Here is a 24,516-nt window from a genome sequence, read left to right as displayed (position 1 = left end):
TGAGAGAGCAGTCTGACATATAAGGTTTGTTATATTCATCTCACTCCCATATTTTCTGTAAACACTGAGGTACATTCAAACGAGAAAGGATTATAGGAAAATGTACTTGCCTTTTCAACAGTCCCTTTTGCCTTACGTCTTTGGTCCCAGTTGAGCAGAGGAGTCCACTATAGCTGTGGGAATTAAATCCAACAAAAATCCTAGAGTAAATATTCTGAAAGATTTATTTAAAATGGGTTGTTGGGGCAGCCAAGGTGCTCAGTGGGATATTCATGGAATGCAAACACAGGCATTTATTATTATTATTATTATTCACTAAAATTCTGCAATTCTTAAATGTACTGCTAGTGCTGCCATACAGGGGGTACACCTGGATTGCGGGAAGGCCACAGCACCATGTTCTGGAGGAGCTTGGGGCCAAGCTGAAATCCCTGTAGGATCATAGCACTTCTGGTTTCCTTTGCAGAGAGGTATTTTCTGGAGGTAGTACCCTTGTTTCCTCTCAGTGCAGAAAGCTATATACCTGTCTGTTGTTTTTGTGAAGCATTCAGTTTGTTGGTAAGTTAACTGTTCTTTTAGTGAAGATTCATGTTGATCTAAACAAAATACACAATAGCTCCTTTTAGGTAATAGTGCATCTGCTGTGCATAGTTCAGTACAGATGGGTGTCAGCCACAGGAATCACATGGAATTGAAATTCTGTCAGAACTCTCTACCTGCAGTGGTCTGATTCTATCTTGGTGTTTCCTTTGGATAGTTTGTGATTTATGCTTGTTTAGTGTAGTGCATATTAATACTGCACAAACCCATTATGGTGCTGCTACAGCCATAGATGCCAAATGAATTGATGCAGCTTAGGTAGTTTTTGCTCACTGTGTCTGGCAAATTGCATTTTATGGGGAGATTGCGAGGCAATTTGGTGAAGGAAAATGCAGACAAGAGCTACATGATCTTCATGTCATTTTCAGAGATCAGAAGCATGAAAGATCCCGTATTTCCTATCTTAGCTGTTCCGATGTTTCAGTGGAGAAGGAGTCAGTCATATGATGGCAGGGCATTGTGCTCCTTCTCAGGGTGCATTGTACTGACAGCTTTAGTTGAATGTTCCAGCAATATGGCTGGAACATTCCAACATGGCAGTATGGCTGGCTACAGGGGACAGAAGTCTGCAGAAAGAAAGCAGGGAGATCATGTAGCTCCTCACATTTCAGTTTTGAAGTCAGGGGATGAAGGAAGAGTAGGAGTATTTACTTTCTCAGGAAAGCTCTGAAGTTTCTCTAGGGTGGTCTCAGGTCTAAATCCTTGCACTCTGTTGCCTGGGAGAAGCACCACTGAATGAGACTTCATAAAAACACTGCCTGCTCTCTCACTCTTATGTGAAGAAAAAAGTTATTTGGATGTGAATTAATAGCACATGCAGCCCATGGAAAGAAAACAGGAAAGAGGGAAACCTTCCGTGGAGTTTCCAACTCCCTGGGAAGTATCACATCCTTCTTCCTCCAAGGATTACAGAGATTTGTGAAGCTGCAAGGCTCAGATATAGCTTCAGCATTTCCAACACACCCACACTGGCTTCATATTAGCACGTCCTGGGGACCCATTCTGCTGGGAGCAGAAACACACATAGGGTCTGGCCTGTAACAGTGGCCTGTGTTATGAAGTCCAGTCTGAGACTGCTGCAGCTTTTAAATAAAAATTAACATCCTAAGCTAAATTGAACTCTTTCATTGGATCTGAAACTCTTCAGTTGCAATTTTGGCTCTTTGGCTTTTTCCAGTTTTTATTTTTCACTGTCTAGGGATACTCTAGAAATATGGAGTTTTAGACACTCTGTGCTTCTGAGAGATAAGCTGAATTCTCGGCAGTGTTTCCATGAGCACAGGAACCCAGCTTGTGCTCGAGTGTCCTACATTCACATCCATTAGATGATTCATTCAGGTATTTATAACGAGTACTGTCCTGTGTGCACAGAGATAATACTAATACAGAAAGCACTCTGTGTACCCCATGATGCCTTTAGCTCTAAATCTTTGGCTAATTCCTGCTGAAAACTGTCTATACTGTTTATTACTCGCTGGTACTGTCCCTGTAATATTATTCCATATGCTGCATATCATGCAAGCATCTCTCAACCCTGCAATTAAATATCAAGCAATTTTTTTTCAGAGATGTCTGATCTGTATGTCCAAGGAGACTATCCTTCTTGGCTAAAGTGGACTGTGCTACACCAAAAGCCAGTTTTCAGTTCTCTGAGCAGTATCTGAGGTGCCATTGCAGCAGTCCTGGTGTGGCCTTGGGTCTGGTGGTGTTGCATGGTTGAACATCTGGATATGTCTGTGGATAAAAAGATTATTCCAAAGAGATATCAGGGAAGAAGTTATGATTAATTTGTTCTGGTTTCTAAATTTGAAAGGTAGCCTTTTTCAAATCACAAGGTAACAAAAGAGATGGTTGCTAGTGATTTTCAGATGTGTTTCACGTCAGTGTGGTGTATGGGATCTTTCCTTCCCCAGCTTATCACAGACAATAGGGACTGTTCACCCAGTGGGATCACTACCAGAATTAAGTGACTTTTATTAAACTTTATGTAAAAGGGCTGAATTTCTTAGGCACCTGCCTGTGGTGCTCCAGTGGTAGATCAGATCTGAGATCTAATATGATCTCCTTTACATACTGAAATACAGCAGGCTGTAAGCTGTCTTCAGTTACCGGGGGAAGGAGGGATTTTGGAGAGAAGTCAGGGAGGCACTTCCCAGAGTGTCAGCTCATCTGGACTACTGTGACAAGTACTGCCAACTGCAGGTGAGGAGAGCCAGCAGTTGCTTATACCATCCTTTCCTCTTGGCAAAGCAGGCAACAGGAGGGAGTCATGATTTGACCACAATTCGCCTTTGTCCAAGTAGCACCTGATCCTCATTTTTTTTTCTGTAAGAAAAGGCAGTTAAGTGTTCCTGCACAAGCTTTCTAGGTAAATTATTTCTCCAGGAGTGTCCTGGCCACATGGGACTGATAGCAGTAAAGCTGCTTCATCCTAAAGTCAATATAAAATTTGTGTGAAGAGGTATCAAGGCTTGATGGGGCCATTGAAAGCACTTTGTCCAACCTTCTGGCATAGCATAGCCCAGAGCCTCTTGGCTCTTAATTTCTGAATCAAGTGTAAAAATTCTGTTTGAGGTGGAGTTTGTCTTCTAGAAAGATTGTGTTAATTGTATCAGGTAGGAATGGAAAATACATCATGGTGTAGAAAAGTCTCACTGGGCACTTAATGCTGACCTTTTAGGAGGGTTTGGACCCTGTTTCTGTCTGCTATGCACCCTTTTTTGTGCTAGATTTAGAGAGCTGCCAGTTATCAAAAACCTCTTCTGCTTAAAGGGCTAAATAAGATAGTACCATTTGTATATGTTTGCTGTTAGAAGATGACAACAATTATCTTTTAATGTAGTTTGTTCATGGTGTTTGCCACCCTTCTGCTTCTGCAATATCTTCCCAAAACTATTATGAGCAAATCTCTTCTTAAACTTGATGCCTGTTACTGCAGTCTGTCAGTTTGTGGAGTTTTTTATTTATTTCTATCCCATTTCATTAATTCCTTCTCCTTAAGAAGTGATAAAAAACTTTCTGAAAATCTTAGTAGTAATTTTTTTTGCCTTCCTGCTAGACTCTGTCACTTCCTTATGCAAGTGTGGCAGTGAAATCTCCAATGCCAGAATAGATGATCTTGTAAATTAACTAGACATTGCTTCAAAACATTTTATAATGATTCAGTTTATTACACTGACAGTAACTAACACTGTATTAGCTCTCTTGCTTTTTGAAAAACTGCTTGATTAGTTAGAAAAGTTTATATGAAGCCATTCTTTATGACTTCTGTTGAATACTACATTTTGTGTTTTTCTAGTAGAATCTAGGCAACTGGCTGCATTTACTGCCTTCAGACTTTTAGGGTAATTCTGGAAGTCCTACCAAGCTGTCTCTCAAAATCTCTAGTTCCCATTTTCTGCTTTCCTTAGTTTTAATGACACCCCAGTGGTAGGAGGCTCCTCTCCATTCTGCTCTGCCTTTTCCATTAAGCATTTCCCAGTAGGTGTTAGCGTTTTGTTAGTGTCTGGTGGGCCACCACAAGTATTTTACCTACCGTAATTTTTTTCTTCTGGGAAATTCCTCTGTGTCTGTTTCTAGCCTTTGTTAGAAGCGTGGATAGCACCAGACCATCTTTGTCCATGAAAAGCAGGAGGTAAACCCAGACTAATACTAGTCAGCCAAATTTCATTGCTCAGAGTGAAAAAGTAGTGAGAGCAAACATACAAAAATACAATGTAAAATACATTACATGAAAAATTATTTCAGTCTTAATAATTTACATGAGAAAGGAAAGCTTCTCACAAAATATGTATCTTTAGAACAGGAGTATTTAAATACCTTTTTAAAATGCCAGAGGAGGGGGTAAGAAAATTCAGATGGAGGTCTCAGAATAGATGATGCCCAGCTTTTCACAGAAAATTCTTTGAAAGTACTTTATGGCAATTGGTTTCTTGCTTTGCAGCCAGGCCAGCTGAAATCAATGGTATCTCTCAAGGAGTAAGCTCTTCTTACCCTGAACTGATTATCAGGACCAACTTGTTGAATTGCCTCATGGTTTTGCAGGTCAAGTGCCTTAGAACAGGACTTTTTTAATGTGTTGGCTATTTTCTCTTGCATTCAGCCATATAGATTTAGAGTCAGACTTCCCTAAAGTATTGGATGGCATTTTGGTTTCTACAAATTTAATATGTATTTAGTAACAAATCACCCCCTCACAGTTCTTTCTGCAAGTTACAATTCAGTAGGACTAGTGGAAGAGACTGTAGCTGTGTACTGCTTCAAATCTTGATGTGTGAGATGTAAATTCATTGAGCTTTAATATAAACTGGTTTAAAATCAGGCAGCATCTGCTTAATCCATGAATAGCTGCTGGCTGTGTTAACAGTCGAGAGAGCTCGCAGCTGATCTATTTTCTTTTCTCTCCTGAAAAGAAAAAGTCAATAGATATAAAAAGAGTAAGTAATAAATATTTCTACACTGCACTGATGAGGCATTCTTGGAAAACAGCAAGCTAAACAACTCTACATAATTCAGTAGATGGAAAAGTGGACTGAGAGTCAGGAAATAATTATGAGAGCTGGGGGAAAATTTTCCTTCTATGACAAGATGTGAAGCAGAAATTTTTAGTGGAAAACATCCATTTGTGAGGACTCATATTTGTGGGTTTCTTAAAATATTAAAAGTATACAAGGGGCTGTGATTTGGAAATGCACCTGGAGGGGCTCCAGGAAGTTGTCATTTAAACATCTGTCTGCCTATGATGGTTGGGGCCCCCGAGACGGAGAGTGCCATTCTCAATGTCCCATGGCAATGGGACTCCTGGGTGTGAGGTGGCAGAAGGACTCTGGAGCAACCTGTGCCAAATACTGTACTTTCTAAACATACATGCAATGGAGTTGAATGGCAGCACAGCCTAAAAAAATGGCCTTTGTTAGCCGAAGTAGAGTATGAATTTCTTGTTAAATGCTGTGAAAGGGGAGGGAAAAATAACTCTCAAAGCTATAAAAAGGCTCTCCGAAAGATGCAGTGGGGAGAAGTGGGAGAAGGCACAGATGAAGTTTAGATTTAAGATGTTAAGAAATGATTATTTTATCCAAATCAGCTGGGTGGTTAGTTCTTTTACAGTATTATTGCCACCAGAACCTCAGCCCTGCTCTAAATCAACCCAGCATTTCATCAAGAAGCCTATTCTTTGCTATAAGAGACCAAGAGTGCACAATTACGGGTTTCTTTTCCCCCTTGCATAATAAAATGGGGAGATTATCATCAAGTTTCTATTCAGATTTTAGGAAGGCTTTTTTATTTTATTTTTAAAACCCATCTTTGTCTGTAAGAGCTCCCTGTTCAGGCCAGCATGCTGTAATGATTACTGCTGTAAAGGCTTCAGTGGAGATGTGCTCTATTTCATTCTCAATGAGGGTTGATGGCGTTTTGAGAGGCTCAGAATATCCTTTGATTACTGTATAAAACAGACTGAGGGAGATGGCAGTGCAGCATGTGCATAGGAGGGGGGCCACTGCTCCCAGGATCACTCATCAACTTTCTTTTGTGCCATTTCTTTTTTTTTTTGTCTTCCATGTCACAATCAGAAATCATGGCCATGTTGTGGTTTTGGTCCCATGCCCCATCTTCCCTCCCTGTTTTGGGATTTGAAGCTTGAGGTTTGTACAGAAAAGGAGCTGCTGCTGCTCCTGTGTTTTGGACAGGTGCTGCAGCATATGAACGGGAGCAGTGCCTTGACCCCTCTCTCCCACGGGGAATTGATAGAATAGCTAGGAAATGGTATGTTGTGCCTTCCAAACTGTGGGGAACTGGCCCAGTGTTAGAAGCTGCTATTTACTGTAAAGCGTCTTGGAGACTGTATTAAAAAAGGAGTGATAGAAAGCTAGTCATGGGTGACAGGAAAGATATGGGAGTCAAGGAGATTGAAAGGGAAAGATAGACACATGCATGCTGTCTCCCTTCCTGCTTTCCCATTTGACACTCATGGTGCATTAACACAAAATAATAAAGAAAAGGAATCCTTGCATCTTCATACTTGTATCATGCTTAGAGCAAACCGCATATTGTGCCAGCTGAAATCTGTTTGCCAGCCCTTCTCATGGTCAGAAGGATTAAGGTTTCGGAGGTCTGGAGAACAGGGGGCTTCCAGGGAGAGCTTTTGATGCCATATAGCAGAAGAATCTTTTATTCCCAGCCCAGGTATAGGAGGCGAGTCCATAGAAAAGCATTTCACCTTGTTTACCTGTCAGTGTGCCTGGTTTGTGCCCAAATTGTGCATCTCTTAAGAGGTTATTTTCATTGGTGGTCTTGTCATCTTTTACTCCTTTACTTGGTCAAGTGTTATACTGTACATGGTTTATGTCTGGTATTTCCCAGTAACAGCACAGGAAATACTCTGTGCAGTATCTAGGTTTGTTCTTTCTCATTCCACTATGCCAGGTTTGTTAGGCATGTTTTGTTTGTGATATATGCCATTCACTGTTCACAGTCCAGACTAAATTACTGCTAGAAGGCTGTATTCAGATTTGGATCTCCCACTGCATATGGAGAGTTCGTAAGTCTGAAAACAGACTCTTCCTCTCTTATAAGAGACAAAATTGTGCAAGAGAAGGTTTGAATGACTGATCTGAAGCTATGAAGTCAGCCAGTACTGGCCTGAACCCAGGTGGCCAGTGAAACACTCCTACTGATTTTGAACAAGTTCAGGGATGTCTTAAACCCAGCACACCACCAGGATGTGGTCTGGCACATCAACTGACACAGGCAGCCTGTGGGAACTGAGTTAGAGCTCAGGCTGCCTTCAAATCTTACCTGTCCTCTGGCAAACAGCAACCAGAAAACACTTAAGTACAGAAAAGTCTTATTCATTGTTTCTTCTATTTATTTTTTCCCTCACTTAACTGGATGTTTTTATGTCTTGATTGTAGAAGAAGCAATTGTTAGAAACTGGAGCAAACACTTAACACAGCATGGTTTTTACACTGGTTTCTATATTTGTGATCAACATTCAAGGTAAAATATGTAGACATATTTTGAGAAAAGTTAATGCTGGAAAAGTGACTGGGAGTTCATCATTTCCAATAAAGATTCATTGATGCCCAGCGGAACTTTACAGGCATTGAACTAAGGGCATGGTAAATTGTTGGATAGCTACTGTCCACAACCTGTGTATATTATGCCTGCCTCTTATTTTTGTTGTTGAGTAATAGGCTGTCTATGGAGAAATGTGTGTCATGTCCTCTTGCATTAACTCAGGTGTGCCACTTTGCTCTTTGTGTCCCTGAAACAGGTGATGTAAGAGGTACAGACACACACCCCCAGTTTCAGAGGATGTACAGCTCCAGCATGCTCTGGCTGTTTTCTGTGTGCTGAAATGCTGCAGGGGGCCAGCAATGACCTGCTCCTGCCAAGCCAGGATGGCAGTGACGGTGATGGGAACTTTCCTCCATCATCCTAGAGGAAAGTGCTCAGTGGGGAATGGAGTTTCCTTAAGAATGGTTAGGAGCCCAGGCTGAAGAAAAGAGAGAGCATGAGGAATGCCAGACTTGTGCCAGGTAGTGCGAGCTGTAGGGATGGAGATGCTTGAACTGTTAGGGCCCAGGGAGGTGTCTAATCCTTTCTTTTTATATACAGCCCTTCTCTGTGCAGGGGCTGGGACCAGAAACCCCCAGAGGTCTGCAAAGCCTTCTAGCAATTACTATATAAATAGCATTTCATTTCTGTTTAACATAACACAGTCATCTCATGGTGTGTGTTTTTTCTTTCTTTTGATTTTCATCTCAGACATGTTTACTGGGGGCTCTCTGGAGGAGGGCAGAGTAATCTGTTAGTTCTGTGGTCAGAGGGAAGCAGGACTGCACCCAGGCTGTTCTTCTGGGGTGGTCTTTCCTATCTGAATTTCAGTTCAGATCAGTAGTAAATACCAGGCTACTCCCTTGGAATATAGCTGGGGTTTGCTTGGGGCTGGCGGGACAGCTCTGTGTGCTTTGCCTGTAGCCACACCAAAGCATCCCAAACATTATTCAGATCCACTCACATAAAAGAGCTATCCCCCTTCCTAGAGAACTGCTGGAATTTTGGTGCTTGCAGCAAGATCTGCTCAGCCTGGCATTTTAGGATGTTGTGGTTTGGTGACTCAAGCCTGGATACTGCCTTGGCTTGAAATCAGGTAAAGAGTTTCTAAGGGAAGAGGAAAGTGAGTTATTTCTGGAGACACCCAGCCCTGAACTGAATTGCTACAAAGAAGTGTTGCAGAGCTTGATGAAAACAGATAATCACTGAGTTGCCTGAGGCATGGACTATGAGACTGAATAGGACTCATGAGGAGCATCCATGTGAGAAGGTGTGAGTGTTTTACTCCTGCTTTATGGTTTGGTCTTTTTTGCGTGCAGGACCAGAAGGAGAGTGAAAGGGAGCTGGGTTTCATGCAGGCAGGAGCAGTATCAGAGTAGGTTCATATGTGTGTGTGTGTGTGTGTACACTGATGTTGCCTTTCCTTTAGTAAAGAAAAATCTTTCAGTCCTGTGAGCTTAGCAGGCTACTTAAGAACAAAAAACAGCAATAATTGTGCAACCCTGTCAAATGTGTATGCACGTTGTGGTGGATGACAAGGAAAACCAGCTCTGCAGCAGTTAGGGGGCTGTTGGGAGTCTGTGCTAGCCAGCAAGGAATGGGGGGACCAGATCATGCTGTAAATAAAGTCCTGTTTTTTTCTATTTGGTGCCAGTCCTGTACCACCCATTGCCCGACAGCAGCAACACATCACTGAGTACCTTCAGCATTTCTTCCACCTGAAATGTGCCATGGGTTCAGCTTTGAAGGCAGCCGTGGTCAGCTGGAGTGGGACGAGCCGTAGCATGGGCAGCAGGACAGCCACAGCTCTGGGTGCCAGGCTCAGGCACGATGTTAGACCCAGATGGAGAGAGAGAAGGCAGAGGCATATTCACACAGCTACATGAGTGGCAGGACCCAACATGGCTTTGATTTCATTACAGTTTAACACACAGCTAGAAAATATTATGTCCCTAATATAAAGAAGGAGATATTTACCTTTGGGAAATTTGAAAAGCAAGGAATTGGAAAATTAGAGTAATGAATAGAAAGCAATAACACAAGCCAATATTCACAGAAGTGTTGTTTGCTGCTCTTTCATCAAGGCTTATTTTACACAAACGTTAGCTGTTTCAACAGCTGATGTGTCACTGGTGTTTCATACCAGAGGGCCTCAGAAAAGGCTTAACACGACATTTTCTTGGGTTTTATCTTTTCTCCCTGTTGTCATGTTTTTGCCTAAAATTCAATCATGTGGTATAAAGAATGAAACCTTGGGCATTGCTGATCAGGGCTGCTCATGGGCACTTAAAAATCCGTGGCTCCTTCTGGAGCGTGCTGAGAGTTTTGGTGTCAATGGGTGTGTGCACTCCACAGCTAATGGATATAACACACATTACACTATCAAAAGGGAGCCAGTATTGATTTATTTTATTTTTTTAAAGTATGCAAGTTGAGGCTTTTAAAGTAGGCTTATGTAGTGAGGTCTTTAGGCAACCAGACTCTGAAGTCTCTCTCCATCTCAACAAGCTAGAGATGATCATTCAGATGAGACTTTCAGGATCAGAAATACAAAAACATAGAGCTTCCCAGTAAAGGAACATCAGCTCTTTTTTTCAAGATAGTATTTAAGATGCAAAAACAACAACACTTCCCCTACCCCCCCCAAAAAAATCAAAATCAACGAAGTTAATTGGATTGCACATACAAAAGAAGTGATATAAGTTTTACCTGGAAAAATCCAAAATGTGTTTTCTTCTCACAGTGTGATTCATGCCCTGACCAGTTGGCTGAGGGTAGTTATCTTGGAAGCCTACAAAATTATGACCTCATGTTGGAATTAGCAGGCATTTTAAGGACATTTAAACAATTATGTTACGTTTTCAACCTCACTAAATGACGGCTGCTTTCTTTGCCTTCTTTTTTGTATGGAATAGTGGCCACAGGGCATTAACTCATGGAGATAAACAGTAAAGAAGTAAAAATATGTGCAGACAGCAGTGGTTTGGAGAAGGGCCGTGTGTTAGGGTCTGTGTTATGGGTGTTTAGTACAGAGCTAAAGGGAAGACAAAAAAACACTGTTATTGTGATCTTAGTTGGCAAGTCACTGACTGGAAACGGTCTTGTCAGCACAAATAACAATAAATGCATTAATGCCAGTCCATTCTCTCCTGACATTTGGGACAGGACTGTGCTAAGAGAGCCTGTTATTACGCTGTTACAGTTGCAGAGTAGGTATTTAAATGGTAGAGTCATGGCCAAGATGATCTAAAGATAGGACTGTGGGTTTAGCCTTTTATGCTGAGCATGGAGCAGAGCCCATGGACACTTAATGTGGCCATCCTAGAACAGTATTTTTTTAAGCTGCTAATGATCTAAATAATTACTGGCAGAGGAGCATAGCCCTGTGTGGTGAAGTCCAGCCTGCTGACAAAAGACCTGCTTTTCTAAGTTACCTTTAAGAGATCACAGTGAGTTGGGAACTAAAAGAACTCAAAGACAGTTCTCCCCTTCTTCAGCCAGAAGCAAGGAAGTACAAGTGGAAATTCATGGGAGTGCCTGTGTGAAAACAGAGAGACGTAAATGAGAGCTGTGTAATGGTGTAGTACTGGATAGAAAAGGGGCTGTTACAGTCACTGGTTTAGTGTCTATGAACAGCAGGCAGCAGCCAACTCCCATCCCCTGCACAGAGCACTAACACAGCATTGCTACAGCTCTTTTTATTTGTGCAGTCTAGGGGTTGCAGCCACCTTGGAAGACAAAAGAAGGAAACTCCTTCTTCAGTCTCACAGCCTGCAGGTGCAAGGGAAGAAAACAGGCAGCTTTGCAATGAGGGTAAAGGGTTCTCAACAGAGCTTTGGATTCCTCGCTGTTAAGAGAGTTGGCTCTCTCTCTAGTCACCACTTTGTATTCTTTCTCTGGATCTTACCTGTAATCATCAGTTTGCCTAAAACTTTACCATGCTCCATGGACCATAGTTTACTACTTACCTGTCATCAGTCTTCTCCATCTTTTTGGAGTAGATGAAAAGCTGGCCTGAGTTCAAGTAAATATGAGATCAGAGGGTAAGCCAAAGGCAGGTTAAGTCTCCTGCAGTGCAGTGTCTTACAGCCATCCATAGATGTTTCACAGTAGCATCTGGCAGGCTCAGGGGATGTTTTTTATCCATTTGTCTAACACATTCTGCATTGTAACCTGTCATTGCCCATGTGTCATTACAAGTGGACTGTAAATCTGTAGGGGGTTCAGAAGGAATTTGACCTCTGCAATCAGAGCATCTCTAGTTTTCAAGGTCTTCCCTGATTAAAGGGATCTTCCCAATTGTCCCAAGCAAACCTTTTACACAAGCCTGCCAAGTTAGAGGTTTGCTGCACAGTCTGTATCTGACTGTGTATTGATGTCTGTTCCCTTTAAAAAAGTAACCTCTGGTAAAGTGTGTTCTGTTCCCTCTTCTGTTACAGCCTTTACTCCTAGTGTGAGCCGAAGTGTGATCAGTAGCTCTCCCTAAGACTAGTGAGGCACACAGCTTGTTGCTGTGGGTGAGACATTTGCCATGATTGAATTCTTTGAATCTGGGATCCAGTTAGGAAATGTGACTGACGTGCATGTTTCTCCCCATTAGCTCATGCAGCTCATGTGACTTGTTTCATTCATGTGACCTCTTGTTACATATCCATCATCCATTTTTCTTTCCTATTAGAGTGAAATTGGACACAGCCCTCCTCCTGCCTACACCCCTATGTCAGGAGTAAGTATTTCACATTCAGCCTTCATCCTTTAGGTTTTCCTCCTTCCTTCACTACTTTTTTCTGTTTCAAACCCCTTTTTCCTGCATAAATGACCTAAAAGCCAACAGGAAATGAAGTGTATATAAGAGCAATCAAATATTCAAGATCTCTACACTCAGCCTGGGTTTCTGTGCAAACACTATGGACCCACACCCAAAAGTCTGCCAACTTTTCTTGAAAAAGTGTTTAGGTAACAGGCTTGGTTGAATCTGTACATTTTTCCTTCTTATCTACAGGTCATGATGTTGAAATTTCTTTTCATGCCCTTGCTGACAAGCAAAATGGTAGGTTGAGCTGAACCATTGAGTTGAGGTGCCAATACAAACACAGTTCACCAGCCTGAAATGCACTTCCCGATGGAATTACACAGGACGTGGGTGACCCTGTGATTTGCAGCACAGTACACCCTAAAAGAATGCCGCTCAGGAATTAGCAGAGATGATAATGACCTCTATCTCCAGCCAGGAGATTTCCCTAACATGAGGTTTAAGGGTTTCTCAGAAATCAGAGGATGTTGTCAGAATAGTAGAAGAGGAGATTCCATGTTTTCCTCCTGCAGCTGTGTATATCCAACCTCCATATGCTTAGTAGGAGACAAGTTTCCTGCCCCATTTCCAGCACTGAGCACCACTGGGCAGACGGATGCTTTGCCAGTCCACAGCAGAGCCCGTGCTGCTGGTGATCCCACAGCACCGGGAGACAAGGCTTCACCTGCCAGGTGAAATGCATTATTGAGTAAGTGTGCCAGGAAAGGCACAGGAGCACAGCGATGACTTGCTGTTGAACCCTGTCCCCTCCTTTCCTATGCTGTCTCCTCTTTTCCAACAGAACCAGTTTGTGTACCGGGATGGGGGCTACACTGCAGAGGTGCCGATGCCATACAGAGCTCCAGGCTGCATAATACCAGAAGCTCCAGTTGCTCAGGGGGCCACGGCAGAGATCTTTGAAGACGCTTGCTGTAATGGCACACTGCGAAAACAAGTGGCAACCCTGGCAAAAGAGGAAAGCAGCACCCAGAGGTACAGTGCTGACCCCACAGTCTTCATGCCTGAGCGGGTCGTCCGGGGAGAGCTGGATGAGGATGGGTACATGACACCGATGAGAGACAAACCTAAAACAGGTAAAAAATAGTCTTTCTGGTCTAGTCTGACTGCATTCTCTCTCTTTGTACATCAGCAGCTTTTCATCAAAAATGGTGGTATTTAGTTACCCAGCAATGTTGAAGCATTCTGACTAAGTTAATATTTCTTCACATGGGGATTTGTTTTTCTTAATTTTCTGCTTTAAAAGCTCAAACGTGCCAATATGTCAAGTTTGGTAATTCCCCCTTTTACTTTTTTTTTTTTGAGAAATCACAAGAATGAAAAAAACCAAATCTCCTTCTTATCCAAACTCAAATCTTCAGTTATTTCCAAGAAAAGGATCTACCTTTGGCCAGCCAGAGTCCCCACTTTGCTTTGTTTATTGATCTTTATTTTCATGGCATCATGTTCAATAAATGTCATGTTGAACCTATCAGAGAACCAATATACACAGTTGGCATTTTATACCCAAGAGAAGTTTAGGATTGAAAGAACAAGATGTGCTTCAGAGAGACCATCACTGCAAGGTGAAGATTGCCTAGATCTGTGCCAGCTCAGCGTGCTGCACTTCCCACTTTGCCATCATTCATTTCTTCCTTTTTAAATAGTGACAGCCGTCATTTAGATGTAAGGGTATGTGTCATTACTAATTTGCTCTCAAACCTTTGCATTACCTTTAAAAAAATTAATTAATGCAAATGTAAATGCCAAGTCACTAGTGTGCTTGCTAAGAATTTGGAAGCCACTTATCCTTTGTGCTACATGGTGGGAATGGAGCAGTAGCAATTGTGGAGTCCACTCATGGACCTGCACTTCAGCAACCTCCTTTGCAGTGAGAGTTAGTTTCAGTGTGAGCCCACACATGTGTTCAGATGTGGGTGCACCCTGGAGATCCTCAGAGTTCCCTGAACAGAAGCTCCCTGAGCCCTTGGGGATGTGGCAGTAGCAGCTCAGGAGAAAGCACCTCCTTCCTGACTCCCTGGGCACAGACACATGCTGTGTGTTCTGTGCCAGCTGCAGGGTTCAAATCAAAGCACTTCTTGGCTCTCATTGCTAAAAAACATACATTCCCACTGTGCTTTTGGTGTGTGTACATGTGCCTGCTCACCTCAGATTCAATGACATTTTAGTTGCCTGTTCAAAGGTATTCACTGGGTCTTGAACTTTTGCCTCTAATAGTTTTGGCCCCATCCTAGATAAAACCAGAGCTGAAGTGAAAACCATGACCACCCTTGTGGCAACAGGCAGGGCCTGTTTCCTTGCAGGCAGGACTCTGTGGTTGGGGTGTCTGCAGAGCCCCTGACCAGCACCATGCTGCTGGAAATGGAGGTCTTGTGTTGGCATCCTGTGTGGCACAGACAGGCTGAGAGCATCCCTCAGTAATGGTGGTGGCCTGGAGACTCTGGTTTGTACGGAGGTGAAAGGCAGAATTAATACTGGAAGTGGGTTTGATTTGATGATTTCCAGCCTTGAATGAACTGGATACTTTTGACATCTTGCTGCAAGGGTCCCACCACCAGATGCTCTTGTCCCCACGTTGCCTCCAAGCTGTTCCCTGGTGACCTCCTCCTGCCCAGCCCCATTGGCTTTTCTGTTCTGCAGTGAGACCTCACCACACACAGAGCAATGCAGAACATGGCCCTTGGCAAATCCACTGCTCCGTGGCTCAGTCACCTGTCTGTGACCGTGGGAGAGCCCTTACTAGGTGCATGTTTTTAACCTAGGACAGCCAATCTCTTTATGTTTCTCTTCCCTCCCCACCTCCTGTCAAGCTTTCCATGAAAGCAAGCAAACATTTTCTATTTCCAAGCATATGCTTTAAAACTTTTCTGCAGTTCAGCTACAATTTTTTTTGTGGTGTTAATCCACAGCAAGTGATTTGAAGCAACTGTAACCTGCTCCAAGTCCTGTTTTGCAGCTGATGTAAGGCTCTCTTTTACCCTGGCCAGGGCTCATTTGAATCATTTTTTTAATAATGCTTTGAGGCCCTTTGTCCTTCAGGGATGGAAGGTTTTTAATCAGGAAAATTGTTCTGTTAGAAATGAAGCTGTCTTAGAAGTTAGCCCTTGGGGATGGGTTTTGTGCAGAGAGGCTTAACTAAGATTTCTATAGAGTTTTCTGGATGGAAAGACTGCAGAGCAGAGGGTTTGCTGATAGGTCCAAGGTTGCACAGAGAGAGTCAGCAGCATAAGCAGAAGTCGGTCAGTATGTTTGGATTTGTAGATCGTATGGTGAGAAGTCCAGAATAGCACACAGGCTGTGGCTCAGTGAGAGACGTAGTTTAGTTGGCCAGTATGTTTGATGAGTCAGTTTGTCTTCTGAGGTCTCTGTTTTAACCCATATTGTCTGTTTAGTTTGTAAATACTTCACTTTTTCTAGTGTGTGTTCAACATAGTTGGCTCCTGATCCCATCTGGAGTTTTAGGAATGGCTGGGGTAGAGGACTCACTAGTCCAAGTGCTGTTTCTGGTCACATGATACTTGCTACATGATGGATTACTCCCTCTCTTGGCTGATTTATTTTTGATCTTTCCATAGATTACCTAAACCCAGTGGAAGAGAACCCATTTGTTTCCCGACGAAAGAATGGAGATCTCCAAGCTGTGGACAACCCAGAGTATCACAACGCTCCGAACGGGCAGCCCAAAGCAGAGGATGAGTATGTGAATGAGCCATTGTACCTCAACACTTTTGCAAACACCTTGGAAAACGCCGAGTACCTGAAGAACAATTTGCCAGACAAAGCCAAGAAGGCCTTTGACAACCCAGACTACTGGAATCACAGCCTGCCCCCACGAAGCACCCTCCAGCACCCGGACTACCTGCAGGAGTACAGCACAAAATACTTTTACAAACAGAATGGACGGATCCGGCCCATTGTGGCAGAGAATCCTGAATACCTCTCCGAGTTCTCCCTGAAGCCTGGCACTGTGCTGCCCCCACCGCCCTACAGACACCGAAATACGGTGGTGTAATGGCTGCGGTCTCACAGAAGTGGAAAGGCAACCCCTTTTAGCTGCCTCACTCTTTCTCTCTTGCTCTCCTTTTCTCTCTCTCCCTGTCCTCCCTCCCCCTCCAACCTCCTTTCCTCCCTCCTTCCCTCTCTTTCTCCCACAAGCTTCCTCTTCTTGCCAGTTCACTCATTTTTGATATTTCTAAGTGAAAGGATGTCTTGGAGTTGATTGCAGATTGGGTTGGGAACCTGGAAAGAAGGAAGGAAAGAGACTGAAAGAAGGCATGTACAACCTGGCCTTTCTCTTCACAAATCCAGCAGATCGGATACTCAGAGAAGCCAGTGGGCACCAGGAAAGGCCAGTGGCAGTGTTGCCTGCTGTTGAGTTCATTCTCAGTGGTTCAACCAGACACTGTAGGGAAAGCCACAGAGCAGCTGATTCTTTCAGCAGGAACTGGTGAGAGTCTGTACAGCATTCCTGGAAATCTCAATGCAGTTTCCATCAGGGTGAAAAATGGACAATTTTTATATCCTGTGTGATAGCATAGTAATTGAGATTGAGAATCCAATTTCTTTCTCTAACACTTTCTATCCCAGCAACTGAAAATGGCTATCGTGGCTTTTCATAAACATTCAGATCTTCATTGTGGCTTTCCAAGAAATGATTATGTGACTCCCATAAATGGCTAAACCCTTCTTCTGAGCCACACCATGATTTTGTGCCAATTCCCAACCACAGAGACTCCCACTCCGAACTGGTACATGACACAACCATTTTTGTATATGTGCCAACAGGACAAACACTTTAAACACAAATCCCCTTTCAGAAGAGAGTAACAAAACCACACCTCCAGCATGTTCTTTTTGAAGAAAAAACAGGCCAAGAAACCAAGATTTGTACGCCAAAAGCTTTGCTTTCCTGTTTTACACCAGCTGACCTTAAGCACCTCAAAAGACCTACACTAATTCTTCTCTCTTTTTCTTCTTCATGACCATGAAGGGAGTTGGGGATGCTGTCAGGCAACACTGAGGACAAGACAGAGAACTGGAGAGTTTGATAGGGGTTCTGGAGTCTGCTGGTGTTCTGTGGAGTGGTAGTGGGAAGAGTCCTTTAAACTGGAAGACAGATACTGGACTGGAGAAAATGCACATAGCAGTTCACTGGAAAGTTAGTTTGCACTTAAGCTCTGATTTTATTTGAACTGTTTTCTGGATTTTGAATGAAGCAATATGGAAGTGACCAGCAAAATACAAAATAATAATTTTAAATTTAAAAAAATATAATTATTATATGTAAAGGATGACTGTGGAGATGCCAAAATGAAGTAAATCAAGTCTTTGGAACAATGTCTGCCAACTCAGAGAGGCCAATGCATTGACTGCTTCAGAGAATACAGTGACAGAGCAGCCAGGTCTTACTGCTGCTGTGTGAAGGACAGCAGAGCAAGGCCTGGAGTGGGTCAGGGGAGGCAAATGTCCTGCTCTGGCTTGCAGCACAGAACAATACCTTTTTTCTAAAAGGAGGATTACTCTGGCACAGAAGATGGTGCATATGAGGTTTGAGAAGTCAAAACGTGCATGACTCGAAGAGCTTTCTGTCAAAAATGTAAATAAGTATGAGTCAGTCTCCTTGCACTTAGTTCTGCTTTCATCAACCTCATTTTTTAGGTAGACACCCCCACCCTATCCCCTGGCCTGCTCCTCTTTGAAATCTCTTTCAGCCAGAGTTCTGGACGTTTTTAGCAACCTGAGGCAGATGGAGCTGGGAAGGAAGGTGTAAGGGCCGGAGACACCGATGGCTTACTCCTGACTCACCAAGACCTGTGTGTGTAAGAGCATTTGCATACCTGCTTCCCACCAAAAATCTTAAGGAACTATTAAGTACCTTTGAAGATCTGCCTGTCTCTATCCACCAAGGTTTTTAAAGGGGAAGAAGCAATACTTGATGGATGGCAGTCTTGGGTGACACAACAGTATTTCAGTTTATGCACTTCAGTTCTGTTAGAGTCAAAGATCTTTGGGGTGACCTAATCTGGCAACAAAACCAGCAACAGCCAGTGGTCTGGATATAGCATCACCCTCCTCTGAATTCCTGCCATCCCAACAGCTTGCCACCTTTAATCTGAGGAAAGCAGAGGAAGGAGTAAGAAACAAGCAATAGTTACCCAAAGCTTGGTGGCTCAGGGTCAGCTTGACAAAGGTATGAAGAGATTTCAAACCTGGGTTGGTTGTTACTCTTGTAGGTGAAAAACAAACTGTGTGTGATCCCAAGTCTGGTTCAGCCAATAACCTGTTTCTGCATCAGGTGTGTCCAAGTCAGCTTGAACCACCTGGGTGGAGGATGTTAAACCTGTAAACTAAGTACGTAGCTGACGGGTCTGAAAACAGCAAGAACAGGTACAGATCTTTGGGCTGTTCAAAGGAGACACTGGATCAAGTGGTACCAAGGTGGTTTGTCGTGGCAGAACAAAACAGCCAACAGATGACTGACAGGGGATAGATGGTTACCATCCTGCATCTGAAAGGCTGTGCCAGAAAAAGGGGTTGATTTGTCCCTGAATATGTCTTTTTATAGAGTAACTCCTAATGGAGAAAAAAAAATGAAATAAAATCCCAGCACAGGTCACATGCTTGAATTCAGAGGTGTTCTCAAAGGCTGCTGGGGCAGAGGCACACACACCTCTGGAGCTGGGCAGGATGATGCTGGGATGTAGCTGCTAACACAAGGTGAGGCCTGTTTGTTCCTCTGGTAATGAAGTAGTGCCAGGGTTGGAAACAAGCCCGCCGAGTAATCCAAATGTAAATAATGGTGGGGTTTAACAATTTAACATTTTATTTCTTACAAAACTTGAATTATTTATTCATTTGTTGACTGTGGGTGTACTATAATATATTAAGTAGTGTGGAAATGCAGAGGTTCCTGGAAGCGAGGCAGCAGGAAGGCTGGAACGGGACCTGCCTTAGGATAAGGCTGACTGGCAGCCAGGCTGAGCAGTGCCAAGCTGTGCTAGCTGAGTCTGGAATAGCAGAGGGTTAAGGAACACAGTGATTCGTGATGAGGGAAGACTCCACACACTGTAGCTTCACAATTCTTTTTTTTTTTTTAATTTTCTGAGCTGCTGGTTTGAGTGCAGTTGCCAAAACTGGCCCTTAGATTTCCTGCTGTGCCAGTAGCTGACCCTTGCCCAGCAGATGGGCCTGCCTGGTTCTGAGGCATCTGGTTAAACGGCTGCTTCTTCCTAGTAAGAGCAGCAGTTGTCTGAACACAGCCCACAGACCTGCCCCTCTCCTCTGGAAGAGTAGTTCTGAGCTATGCTGGCAGCTTTTGTCTCTTTGACAAGGAAAGTTTAACCATGGTTGAAGGTAAAAAGGGAAACTGAGAGCAGAATTGTTTGGCTGCTTTAATCTGACCAACAGAAACATCTGGCTGGCCCTAACTCATGGCCTCACCTCACTGGGTATCACTGCTTGGCTTGATGAGAGGAATTGGGCAGATGCACATGGCAAAATCATGGCAAATATTCAACTGTATTATGGTGTGAAAGATGAGGGCCAGGCTCTTTAATGAATAATGACAGGTTTGGGAGAAAAGCAGGTATTTCCACACACAAACTACATTTTGTCAGCACAGAGCAGCAGGTGAGTGCATCAACAGAAGTACTTTGGGGTAATTCACTCTAGTTCTACAGAGAACGTGGAACACTTGGTTTTTATGGATTTTTTAAATGTAGTCTCCTATTTGTGAATGTTCTCCTTCCCCATATCATGGCCTGAATGACAGCAGAGCAGCAACCAACTTCTGAAGAGCAAGTTTTTACCCAAGTGTGTATCAGCCGTTGTCCAAGGCACAAAGAAACACACTAAAGGAAAGAGAACAACAGCTTATTTTTTCCTAATCTCTTTCAGTGATACTTTTCTTAGCTGTTATTATCTACCTGAGGGTTATTGCAAACAGACGTGGATGCTGAAGTTGATTGACTTGCTGTAACACAATGGACTGAAAACAACAACTTTTAAGTTCCCATCTTCAGCTCTTTTCAAATTTTTCTTTTTCTGCAAAATAGCCGGGAGGGATTCTTACATGGCCGCTCGCTTAGATGTAGCAGAGTATTTACAACTTGCTTTCAAACAGGTCATCTCTTGCAGGTAGTGAGAGATGGAAATAAACCTGAGCTAACATCCGCAGTAGGAGCCACCATGTGGGTCTGTTTCAGGTACCTTGAGCTCAGCCCCAAAATCTTTTTCTGTGTACAAAGATAGGATGTGTTAACCCTGGTTGTACTACTTATTTGGTAGAAAATGTGTTTCTTGACTGCAAGATTTATCTGCAATGATCTGATACCAGTTTCCACTAAAGACTTGGGAGGGAGAGCATTTCCTTCACCCTCAGCCACGACCAATCCCAGCCTAGAAGCAAAGAAAATGACAGCTCTGGAAGAGCAGCTCAGCCATGACTCTGTGGATCCACTCTTTCCATAGTTTTAGGTAGAGCTGGGCAGTATGGGGGAGAAGTACAAGCTGTGAGGTGAGTCAGCCTAGATATACAGCTTGGTTTTGGGGATGGATCTATATGGGAACCTCAGATATTAAAGGAAAAATCTTTTTTGTTGATGGGGTGTCTGTGTAGGTGTTATGCATCATGGTGGCAGCTAAAGGAATGACAGGATTGTTTGAACTCCTTTATTCCATCTGGGAGATCAGGAGACTGGCACAAGTCAGAATTAGGCTGTTGATTTTGTAATTCCTCAGACTAACTGAAGGCATCCCAGTAAGCTGTGCTTCCCTGGCAGCCCTGTGCGCTCGGGGCAGGTGTGCCCTTCTGGAAGGGGCAGCAGCCACTGCAGCACCCACAAGCGTGGGGACTCGGACACTCACACCCTGTATCTGCCCACCCTTTTTGGGGGAGGGAGTGGGAGTAGCAGACATGCCCAGGGCCTCGCCACTGGGCAGTGCCTACTTATTGGGATGGGTGTTTCCCTCATCTTGTTCAGCTGGTGTCTCAAGGCTTCCTCCCTGACTTCTCAAGCATGTTTTAGAACTATGGAGCTCAGGCTGGTGTTTACCTGATTAGAAGGCTGTTTAACTTGAGGGTGATGGATGGAACAGAGGATTTAACATAAATGAGAGCCAGGCCTCTGGTTATCAGTCACCCCTTTGGCTCTTAGAGAGCACCTCAGAGGGGACAGTGTCACCTCGAGTTCCCTTCTCAAGGCTTTTTCAAAAGGTGGTGATACACGAAGACTCTGCTCATTTCTAGCTCTGTCACTTGCAATATTCTCACTGCTGTGAATCTTAGACCTCTGCTGCTGACAAAACAGCTCATCTGTGGTTATATAAAATCTTGGATTTGGGTTCAGATTGTATTTTAGAAAACCAAGGCTGTGCAGGCTGGGGTGGTTGGTGTAATGCTCCTGCTCCATCATGTGCAGGGAGCTGTGGTTGTCTCACAGGGAAGGCACTGTGCAGTATCACTGTGTGTGCAGGATTCCCTCTTTTATTTTCTACCTGTTGCTAAGAGTTTGTTACACTGGTAGAAAAGGTCATCAACATTACAAGTGGGAACAAATAACAGCTTTGTGGCTAGAAGCACCGCTATAAAAATCATGTCAAAAAATCATGTCTCCACCTTTGTTTTAATTTTGTTTTAGGACAATTTTATTTTGCCACTGTGTGGATTAGCAGGTTGTTTTGATGGTGCATTCATTGCTCTTGAGGAAATCATGGACAGGTGAGGCTGTTGTCAGTGGTGCTTGCAGTGATGGCTGAGATCTGCCTGTAGGTTTGGACAATATATAGCATCTTTTGGGAAACTTTGTGAGTGTTCAGATCTGACTGATGGTGGTGGGACTTGCCTGAACTGTAGCCAGTCTCACCTCCTAAGCAGAGCCAGAGGGATGCCTTCCACCCAGGGTATCCTCCAGCTGGGGTCTGTGCCAACAGGCCAGGAAAAGGTGTGAGGGGAAAACCCAAGGACATGATCCCAATAGAAACAAGAGGAGTCAAAACTGCTTTTTTTTTTCCTTTTTTTATTATTTAATTTTAGGAGTAAGCTTTGTGGGCCTTGTTAGAGAGGGGTTTTAAGGGGAGCTTTGTAAGGCGTTAGGCAGTGTGAGTAATTATGTCCCAGTTCTTCTCCCCTCTTCAATAAAAAAAGCCATGAAATTGTGTTCCAGCTGTGTTGTGGATGACTCCACCAGGGCAAAGGCACATCCCACCCAGCACCCTCTGGCTGGTGGCTCAGGTGTGACCAGGGCCACAGGTACATGGAGCCATTGGCTGCCGTTTGCCAGCAGTTTGGGCCCCAGCCCAACCTTTGAGCCCTCTTAGAGGGAAAACACTGTATTGTCCATAGCACTCCGAAGACTAAACCCTTTTGGGATAACCGCGGTACCGAACTGTGACTGGTATTTTATAAGTTCAGTGTAGATATGTATGCCGTTCTTTCGAGGTAAGGTACTCTGACATATGTAGCATAAACTGGTCCTGCTGTTAAATGGGTCGATTATTAACTGAGCAGCTGTGTAGGGGGTAGCTAACTTTGAATGCACAAAACCACTGTTCCTTTGGACATGGGACTGGAGGTAGGTGCTGGGTACTTGTCTTTTTGTGGTGGGGTAATGTAAGAGGAAAATGAAGGTCAATGAGAAAACAAGTAATTTTTTATAGCGTTTTAATGTTGGAAATTGATACCCATTCGATACATTATTCACAATGGTTTTAATCCCTTTTGTTGCCCAGTTTTTGCTATTTCCCCAACATTCTAAGCTGGAATTTCTAAAGAGGTAGCAGGCCTAGTGTAGGGAGGGGAAACTAAGGGGAAAAAGAAGTCTCCTTCTAAGAACAGAGATAGCCAAATCGTATTTCCTGACCTGGTGGTCCAGAACCACCAGGTTTTTCTGATGAGGCTCAAATTCCCAGGCCTGGAGGATGTCATTACTGTCCCCTTGGAATCAAAGGGTCCCACCAGGAGAAGACACAGGGATAGCACTGAGCTCCTGGGAGAGACCCTGGTCATGGTGCCTGCGATCACTGCAGCCAGTCCATCCCAAAGGAACCAGCCTGGCCACCCAATGGGAGATGGCCATGATGCAGAGATGGTGGGAGGTCTGGGTTTTAGCCAATTCTCCATGTTCTCAAAGCACAGAGAGACAAAACAAAAATACTTCTGCCTTATGAAGTACCTTCAGAAGAAGAGAAGTGTCAGCATGTTGGGGAAGACATTCATTTCTTGCAAAGTGATGCATTCAGAGTTAGCTGCCTTTCTGAAATAAAAATAAAAAAATACAAAACCTACTGTATGTTACTTTGAAAATGTGAATAGTATTTTTATAGCTTGTTAAAGACACAGCTAGTTGCATTTGTAAATAAGGATAATGTTGCTTTTATTTTCCTTGTGGACACCATTATTTGGAACATAATTGTCCTTAGGGTTGATTTGTATATAGGTAATTTGCTTGTGATTTAAGCCACTCCTCCCCTTTCCTTTCTCTCCCTTCCCACTCTCTGGTTTTGGTTAGAAGTACCATTTTTGGCATTCTGTGTGATTCTGTGTTTTAGCACTATTGTGGTGTGTTCAGACTTTCTGCACTTGCTTACACAGTAGGATAAGCCAATTGTGTGTGGCGTAATGTTACTTTAACCTTTTGTTCCTCATATTTTAGCTATCGAGGATTATACACTGCTAAAATACTTACTGACCTGGGTTAATATTAGCATAATTTAGCATAATTTCCCTTCTTTTCATGGTTTCTTGTTTTTTCTTTTTTTCCTTCCCTCCCCTTTTGTCTTGTTTGGAGGCTGGGAAGAAACCTGTGGATCTTCTCTTTGTGTGGTTCTATTCTCCCCCTGCCCATGTGCCAGCCCCGAGTTTCTCCTCATGGCCCTTGGGGTAGAGCTGTATCTGTTTGTTAAGGCAAATGTAGACTGCGACCCACCTAGCATCAACCCACACTCATCCCAGCTGAACAATTTGAGAACTGTTCTGCCTTTTTGTTACATGAATCTGTCAGAAATATATTTTTAATTTAATATAAATGAAATTCAATAAAATATGAAACAAA

At 43.4% G+C, this 24,516-nt stretch overlaps 1 protein-coding gene across 5 annotated transcripts in view; it reads left to right on the top strand.

The window, feature by feature from the left end:
• ERBB4 (erb-b2 receptor tyrosine kinase 4) overlaps positions 1-24,516 on the top strand; it is a 608,029-nt gene extending 583,513 nt beyond the window's left edge. For 3 of the 5 annotated variants that reach the window (XM_027678006.1, XM_027678008.1, XM_027678009.1), the window contains 3 exons: positions 12,335-12,382; positions 13,251-13,542; positions 16,042-24,516. In XM_027678006.1, coding sequence (XP_027533807.1) covers positions 12,335-12,382; positions 13,251-13,542; positions 16,042-16,478 — 777 coding nt within the window. In that variant the 3' untranslated portion in view covers positions 16,479-24,516. The remainder of the gene's footprint in view (positions 1-12,334; positions 12,383-13,250; positions 13,543-16,041) is intronic. The other 2 variants (XM_027678007.1, XM_027678010.1) reach the window with 1 other exon arrangement.

This window comes from Neopelma chrysocephalum, unplaced genomic scaffold (assembly GCF_003984885.1).
Source record: "Neopelma chrysocephalum unplaced genomic scaffold, ASM398488v2 Primary Assembly neopelma1_44, whole genome shotgun sequence".
Classification (NCBI taxonomy): Eukaryota; Metazoa; Chordata; class Aves; order Passeriformes; family Pipridae; genus Neopelma; species Neopelma chrysocephalum.
This window is presented reverse-complemented; position numbering and strand designations above follow the sequence as displayed.